At 49.7% G+C, this 8,772-nt stretch overlaps 1 protein-coding gene across 1 annotated transcript in view; it reads right to left on the reverse strand.

Annotated features, from left to right (window-relative positions):
* Window positions 1-1,501: 1,501 nt before the first annotated feature.
* VAMP7 (vesicle-associated membrane protein 7) overlaps window positions 1,502-8,772 on the reverse strand; it is a 14,130-nt gene continuing 6,859 nt past the window's right edge. Inside the window, exons 4-7 of the mRNA XM_009334689.1 lie at window positions 6,654-6,744; window positions 5,964-6,031; window positions 3,423-3,515; window positions 1,502-2,713 (exon numbers count right to left, since the gene is read on the reverse strand). Of these exons, the coding sequence (XP_009332964.1) occupies window positions 2,645-2,713; window positions 3,423-3,515; window positions 5,964-6,031; window positions 6,654-6,744 (321 nt within the window). The 3' untranslated portion in view covers window positions 1,502-2,644. The remainder of the gene's footprint in view (window positions 2,714-3,422; window positions 3,516-5,963; window positions 6,032-6,653; window positions 6,745-8,772) is intronic.

The following is an 8,772-nucleotide window of genomic DNA, read 5'->3' on the forward strand; positions in this document are numbered from 1 at the left end:
TTTTACAGAGAGGCTCTAGTGCAAGAGAGGGAGCAGTAAATCGGTCTGTATGGTGGACTCCTCTAGACAGAGTGGGTTCTTCCCAGCTACCACTGGAGAAAGGAAAGGCGTCCGTTACTAGGGACTGCCCTCAAGACAGCGGGGTTCTGTGTCACTGAAAATCGCCTTAAAAAACAGTTCTTACACAGATGTTCATTCGGCTTCCACAGGGTAACGCCACTGCCTGTGTCACCGCTCCTCCTCCTGTATTCTCTCCACCCACACGTGCTCTGAGCACGCGGGCGCCTTGTCCCCGGCTCCGAGTTCACAACCAGGAGAAGCAGATTCTTGCCCCCGTCAAGTCATGACAGGCTCCATCCAGCACCTGCACCCAAACTAAGTCAAAACCCTTCCAAAGCCGAGAGGTTTTACACCTATTCCACAGCAGGACTGCTACCTGCCGTTTCTCCAAGCCTGGAGCTGCAGCGTTACAGAGGGGGTGACCCACCCCCAGGCACACGCTGCTCTCACAGAGTAGTTCCTACCCACAGTCTACACCTAGTGCCAGATCTCCTCTCACGACACTGCAGAACTCCGCTTTCTGTACAGTAATTTTATTTAAATCAAGTTAACTTTGTTTTTACACTAATGCCTCAGTGCATCCTTTAAAAGGAAAGGAAGTATTTTCTTTAAAAAGTATTTGTACATAAGACAACAAATCATAGAAATGAACACAGTAACATCAACAATCCCTAAAACATGCACAATTGTACACTGAACCGTGGGCGGCTGCAAGAGCAGGAGGTAAGAGGAAGGAAATCTTTCTCCAAGCTTTACATTCAGTTAACACAAACGGATGCCAGTGAGCGCCGTGCTGATCAGAACCACCGACGCTTTCTGGGTATCGAGACCTGATTACCCTTAGTTAAATTTCAGCCTAGTAGAAGACGAATCCAAATCAGCACCCTAAGTTTACAGGAGAACTCTTCATCTGGCACCTGCTGGAAAGCTCCAAGGTCAGCGTAACGTACACCAAGAAAAGCACGTGCAGGAGCAGCAGTTTCGTGTCGCTGCCCGGCCCCTGGCAAGCCTGCGCTGCAGGGCGCGGGGCGCCCGTGGCACCAACCGGCTGCTCGAGTTTAGTCACCAAATTAAGCCTCCCCTTCCCATACCTCGACAGCTTCCACCCACCACGAGAAGCCACTTCCCTGGGTCAAAAAGATGCAGCTTCCTTTGTGGACCATCTGATGCTTTTATGAGATTTCAGTTGTTTCTATTTCTTCTCTGGGAAACGAGCCTGTAAGATACGAGACGAAGCCCCTACACCCTCACCCAGGCGACAGCGGCTTTGGCTCCAGCCAGCCAGGACTGGCCTGACCATTCAGCCCTCCAGCTGGGACAGAAATAACAGCGTTCGCAGCTCCCAACAGCAGGCAAAGCAGTCCCTGTCCTCTGACGGCAGCACATCATCGGCATACTTGATCCTACATTTGGTTATTAGCCTTGGGTTTGGTTTTGGGTTTTTTTTTCTTTTTTTTTTTTTTTCCAGAGGAATACGTGTTACGACACCCTCCGAAAGAGCCTTTCTTCTTCAGGCCATAGAGAAAGTAACCACCCATCAACCCCGACCTTCTGTCCCTTCTCCGTCCTCAGTTTTCAGCACACACCTTCGGAGTAGAAGCACAAGCAGCAGATTACTGACACCTTACCACGCCAGATCAATAGATTGGCCCCCAATTTCACCTTCGCAAGTGATAACATTAGTATTCATTTTAGTCCACCCTCAAAAGAGGAACAGGAGAAATAACAAGTGAGAAAGCAGATACGTTACTGCAACCTTAACTATACGCAACCATCTCCTTTACTGTGTTGATTTAGCCACAAATTAAGGGGCTGGGGGGGAAGATGAGGAAGAAGTGAGGATGAAGAGGCAGCCATTTCAAAACGCGGAGGTGGCCCAACGCCCTCTCCTACCACCTGCAGAAAGACCTCCAGGAAAAGGGAGATTTCGTACAGAAGCAGCACCGCCCACGTCTTACAGTGCATATAGCCCCAGCCCCAAAGCCGTTCTTTTTGTTACTACCAAGGCTGCGCTTGCAACCTCTACGTGCTGAAACCCTACGGAACCACACGAGGCCGGACGTGCAGGGAGAGGCACCTGGGTCTCCAATATTTGTAGAAAGTGGAAATTCACACTACACCCATCTTGTCCCTCCCCCGTTAGTTTGGCTCAGCCCACCCTGAACTACCCTCCACCACCGTCCTCACGGGTAGGACAGTCGCTAGCAGTACTGCTCTCCACTTGCACGCTCACATGAAAGTGCGAAGCTACATGGACACACGGGCGAGCATGCACATAACCCTCCAGAGCTGGACGTGCCGCCCACCCAGCCGAGAAGGTCGGAGCTGGGACAGGAAAAGAAACAAACAAACAAAAAAAAATCCCTTCAAGTAATTCAAACCAGCCCATCCTTCAGGTTACAGCTGCACAGGAGCAGCGACCAGCTGGGCCTGTTTGGGGTGATAAGGCAAAAAAGTCTGAAGTCCCGGCAGGATGGAAGAATGAGAAGGTGTCAGTAGTGAAAGATTAAGAGTTATTCTGCAGATTGCTTCTTCACACTCCTGTGATTCTCATCTCCAAGTGACCAGCACCAGCTGCCTCCAGTTACTTCTGCACACAGCTCGGCCACGCAAGCCCACCACAGGCAGCCGATAGAATGATATAGATGATAACCTGGAGAAAGAAAACAGCCACCTCAGGAGAGAATTACACTTCCATCGTTCAGTCAACTGCTGACTTGGCCCGGCAATCAAAACACAAGCTTGGAAACCCCAGGTTATCAAAACCCTAAATAACTTGTCAAATGCCCTACAGGACTTTGTGCCGGTTCTTCTTCCTCCACACCCCTGCAGCAACGTGGGGATGAGAACTGTCCTCCAGCGAAAGGCGAACGAGGGCTCCGTGGCGACAAAGCACTTCACACGTCTAACCTGCAAGTACACTTCAGCATCCCCACGTTAGCCCTGTTTGCATTTGTTACAGGCCGGAGGCACACCGTCACATCGGAAGAAGCTACTTCGAAGTTAAGCATCAAGATAGCAACAGGACTAAGGCCTAAAAAGCTATCAGAGGTAGAGCAGCCATAAACTCAAAACCTTGGCTTCTAATGGAGCTGGCGAGGCAGCCGTCTATGATGGGCACTTAGAAGCTAGACAGCACTGTCTGGAAAGCTGTTCCTGATGCCTTGACAGGAAAAGCTGCCTGGCACGATGCTCCTCTCTCCTCACCTCGCACAAGACCATCAAAACACTTGTTTTACAGCTAAGACCCTTCCAGGCACAGAGCTGAGTACACGCGGGTCCAAAGACAGTAGTATGCTGTTGGCGTTTTCCAGTAGTTAAGTCTGACTTAAGAGCTAAAGGTTATTGTGCTCCATACTTACAATTGATACAATGATGATGACGATGGTAAGCTTGAGGTTCTTCATACACATGGCTCTAGCAAGGTTCCTGCTGGTAGTTTTGAAAGTGACTGACTACAAGAGAAAGTAAAACAACTAATTAACTCCTGAACCTGCTGCGAAGGAAGCTGCGTCCCAAGGAGCTAGACGGAGAGGCTCTTCCCAGCTACTACCTCCCCAATAACCCAAACCACTGCAGTTATCTCCTCCAGAGCCACTTAACTCCTGCAGTTACACTAATACAAAACTGAACAGCCATCAAGAGAAAACTCTCCCACGCTACTTGAGGGGCACGGTGAAGCGTAAGGGTAAGTCCCGAACCAGCTCGGGGTTGTGCCTTCCCACGCTCAGCTTGGGAGAATGAAACACAGAACATCACCGGGTCCGTAGGCTGCCCACAAGGATTCGTTTACCTTAGAGTACTTCTGGTTGGGTTCTCGTTTGACTTCCAACCTTTTGGGAACTGAAGTGCTCCAAAATATTTACGGAACTACTGATCTAATCACCAACATATTACCTGCGACTTCATCACTGTAAATACACCTGCTGAAACGAGACAACCCATATTGCTACTCTCGACAGCAGTTCCACAGGGGCTAGGCAAGTCCTTCAATGCTAGAACTTTCCTCCAGTATTTGGGCTTGCTGCATTTTATGGCAAGCTTGTGGTCGCCCTGTTCCAAGTCTCCCCCCTGTCCCCTTGCAGTTCCACCCATTCAAAACAGGTTTCGGTCACCAAATGACCTCCAACACCCACCAGGCTGTATTAGCACAACTGTTGTCACACGTTTTTCCCCGAGCGGCTCATGCAAGGATGTGCCTGCCCAGGGAACGGCTGCAGCTCCCAGAAGCAGCCAACTCGGCAGCACACCCTGCTGGTTATTTTCAGGTTTTCCCCACAAACCACCCCCCAACTTTCTCAGAGGCGGCTACACCAGGCAGAACCGCATCCCTGTGAACTGCAATTTTGACTTAAAGCCGATTCCCCCGCTCAGCTCAGTTCACCTGAACTTTGGGACCACTTCTCTTGCCCAGCTGTGCAGTTTCTACCTGTGGAAGCGGACTGCTGGATACCAGCACACCTCACCTCAGCCCAGACTAGTTCTCCAGAGGACAGGGCTACTCCGACCACCAGCTTCTTCGGACCTCCCTCTCAAAAGGGGGCCCTCGCCACTGCTGCTAGGAGGGTTCTAACACGTCGGGTTTATGTACAATATTCTGGTGGTCAAGGCTCATACAGGAGTAATAAAACACAGTCCATTACTCTGAAGTTTGAGAACTTCAGCCCTGGACCTCCTAGGACACTCGCCATTGGGCTGTAAGACATTCACGCTAGAGGCGTATCCCATTGCTTTATTTTCTGCATGGTTTCCAAAAACCAGCACTCCCTGGGAGAGCTCGTACATGAATTCAGTCTAATTGCTGAAGGAATTCCAGCCCATTTGTCTAGAGCGCTACCTGAGGTTAGACTACTTGCCACCACCTGAGGAAGTGGTGAGGTTTAAACACCTGACAGCTGGAGGACAGTGTTCCCCACCGGGTAAGCTCCGGGCATCTCTACTACCTCTCTAAAGCATGAATACTTTTTCCCAGCTCAGAGATGTTTGGATCTCCACAAGCCCCATACAGGAGACACTGGACTGGCACTCTGCTGGGCTGGGGAAGCCAGGACTCTGCAGAGGAGGATGCTGAGCCAGGTCTAGGGATTCCCAGAGGAAAGAAAAAAGAGCTTCCAGCATGTACGACACTTTAGTAGATAACATAATGCTTTACAATTACATTAAATTTGGGGGTTTTCAGTCTCTTCTCACTTAGAAAGACTCCATGAAGCTCCAGAGTCTTTTACAGTCTATTTAGGTGGAACAACTCAGCTTTTCCCCCGCCCCCTCAAAAAACAGCTACAACTTGCCCTGTTGGTATACTACTAGAACAACTCTACAGATTAACATGTTTCCAGTTTATCTGCATCAAGCTGACTTCAGACCAGGCTGCAAGAGAAGTTTTAATTATGATCTTCAGCTTTCCTATCACTCCAGACAGAGTGGGTTTTCCCCGCCAGGGGCACAAGGGATGAGGACAAGAAACACCACCGCTTGTGCTGGCAGCGTGTTAGCCCGCACGTTGGTTGTAGCAAATGGGAGCAAGTTGAAGATGGTTCTTTAACAGGATGGGGCAGCTGGTCCTTGGGAGCAGAGCATTTGGTCAGCAGTGCAGCCTAGCACTTAGCAGACACTCACAAATCCCACCAGTGCTGGCAGGACACAGAACAGAGGTGCACGGGATCCCTTCATTCTCTTAAAGGAGCTGCAAGGCTGGGATGCAGCTTGTGAAACAGCTGTAAGGAGAGGGGGAAATAAGACAGGACTTGTGTCTGATGCAGGGGAGGACTACTTGTACATCTAGACACTTCAGTGTCTGTTTAGAAGTGGCTCTAGATGCTGGTCTTCACCTCCACTGCTCCCTGATGAGCACAATTGATGCAGTAACACTATTTCCCCATTTCCAAGTTCTTCCCCAGACTTACCGAATCCACAAGATTCTCTGTTTTATCAATCAGCAACTCCAGCTTCTCTCCTCTTTGTGCCACAAGGTCTGGAGAAAGAGACAAAAATCCAAATTTGTAGGTGAAATCCCAGAGCAAAAAGCTGCTTCTGATACCCAAGCCCAACTGCAGGCCAGGAGCTCTTGGCAGTAGCTTATTAGGCATCGAGTAGTTCTCAGCCTTTCAGAGACTGCCAGGCAACAGTACTTCAGGAACAGTCTCACATCACACACGCTACGTTTTGGGACTGACCTGACTCAATTTTGGTCAATTCCAGATCCCATCCTCTATTTTAAGTGGTCAGACTTGTCAAAACCCAAACCAGAGTCTGACACAAGAAAAAACGTAAGCTACCAAGGAGCATTTTCCTCACAGCAGCTGCAGGAAAGTCAGAGTGACAAACGGACCGAACCCAGAGCATGCTTCACCCCATCGCAAGCTGTGCAAGTTCATCTCGAACGGCGCTCCTCACGCCCACGTGCCGCCCTCAACCACGTTCAACGCAAGTAACAGCTTGCAAACTCTGAGCTCCCCCCAGCCCCTTCTTCATGGGTTCCTTCTGTCAAGAGAGGCCACCCCACCATCAGCTTCACCCTCAGTAACTCTCCCTGCGGGACTGCCATTCTGGCCCAGAGGAACTCTGCACGCGTGGCACTGAGGGAAGCCAGATACCTATGTTTCGAACCATGATTCCTTTAAGTTCATCGATTTGAGCTTGCGTCTCTGCCACCTGGTCAGTGCCCTTGCTCTCCGAGTGGTACTTCTGTAACAAATGAATAGTCAGTGAAAGCAGGGACCCTCGGCATCGCACTTCAGTTCCTTAAGGCAAAAAAAGGAAACTCCTGGTCACTACAGAACAGCACAGACATAAATGTGAGTTTTCAAATTACCCGAGATAAGGGGGTGGCAGACCAAAATCTGACTTTCTCAGCCACTTACAGATCACACTTGCCCATCTGCTCCTGCGCTGCAGGAGCTGCAAGGCAGCCAGGTGCCTGCAACTTCCAGAGTGCCCAGAAGTAACAGCCCCCTTTGAAAGTCTGAGCAACTGGCAGCAGGGAAGGAAAGTTAAGACAAGAATCTGTGAGATATGGTTCACTAAATGCCTGGGCCACTATCGGTGGTCCCACTCCCACACATCATTTCTGAACTATTTATGAAGGCAACACGCTTTCGTGACCTCCTCTACTTATCTCTAGAAGATGTCAAGAGAGCCCTGCAATTTCACAAGCAAGACAGCACGCAGCCATCTCTGTAGGTGAGCATCAGAGGGAGTTCCAGCAAAGATTGGGAGGGCCAGTGAACTGGAAACACCGCACCAGGAGGTGCTGAAGACGGCCAGTTTGAGTTGCCTAACTGCTCTTCCTGCAGAGAGGATACAAACAGCCAGGAGCCAGCCTGCTGTGTACTAGACCCACCTAGGGAGGACTTCACACGCCACTTCCCAGTGCCAGTCTGGCACTTGCCGACAGCTTTGCTGATACTGAATCCCTCCGGCGTATGACAGCAAGTGGAAGAAGCATGCACTAGATACCCCAGTGGCGTGCTCAGTGTCTGTATGGAGCGAGCTCACCTGCTACTTTGTCAGATACCTACAGAAGCAACACTCCGTCCTGTGGCCTCACAGAAGAAAGCCAAAAAACACGACACGTTGCTAACCTGTGCACCATTCCCGCCATCCCTCCCCCTTAATTCCCTTCCCTTCAGAAGTGACTGGGACTTCACTCAAAGACTGTTCTTCAGGTTTTGGGATCACAAGTGAACCTTTGGTGACTGCATGGTTCAGGCTGGTAGGCGAGAGAAGCGCTAGCCAACATCCCCAGGTTAAAAGGAGCCTCACAGTGTCTGCAGAATCGAAGGAGGGAAATTGAGGTGAAGTCAGCATTGGATAACTAAGTTCTGCTATTCCCGGATTGATTTTAAGTCACTGCTCTCATCACAGGTCCTTTGCAGTCAAGCATCGCTAGCCGCAGCTCCTACTATCCCACTCCCTCTAAGTCACCTTCACCCAGGGAAACGGGGCTCTCTAGCAAAACTCACAGATAAACCGTTGTTTTCCTCTAAGCTTGTAGCCATCGCACTCGCATCTGAAGACCTTCACGAAGCATCTCTGCTTTCGTAAGAGACCATCTAAGGAGACTGACAGCAGAGGCCAGGACTAGATCACGGTTGCTCTACTTCATGACCACCCACATGGCTACTTAAACCCCAATTTTCTTCTGAATAAGTGTTCAATTTGCATTCATTTCTGACAACGTGGGAAGCGAGAGTCTCTAACAGCATTCACATACTCAGGTCATAATTAATGGTTATAGCACTGAATGCAACAGCTCCTTTGAGCCTTTTCCTCAGAGGTTAGTTTTTTTAGGAGAAGGTGCAGAACTGGCACGCTATCAAAGCTGGTCACTGGTTTTACTGGAAGCGTAGCCTCCCTTTTCAGTATTATCCGTGCGCTACACTTGACTTGTAGCACGATCTCTGAACTGCTATATGAGCTCTTCCTCCACCCTCAGCATCACACTAGTTAAACTTCTTCAGTTACAGGAATCACCTAGATAACAGTCCTGCTCTTGCACTACACGCAATGTTTGATCAGTAGGGCTCTCGTCTCAGCAAGTTCTAGAGCCATTTTGCAGGAAGAGCTTTCCATCATCGCTTAACTTCTGTTAGTTGATGCCTGGATTTCTATCAATATGCAAAAGCTAAGGTAGGCAGCTCCTCTCATGCTTTAGAGAAGTGGAAAGGCTGGGATTTTTAGAGGAATATCAACACCATGGCTCTGAAGACTGTC

The sequence above is a fragment of the Pygoscelis adeliae genome, unplaced genomic scaffold (assembly GCF_000699105.1).
Source record: "Pygoscelis adeliae isolate BGI_AS28 unplaced genomic scaffold, ASM69910v1 Scaffold412, whole genome shotgun sequence".
NCBI classification, from domain to species: domain Eukaryota; kingdom Metazoa; phylum Chordata; class Aves; order Sphenisciformes; family Spheniscidae; genus Pygoscelis; species Pygoscelis adeliae.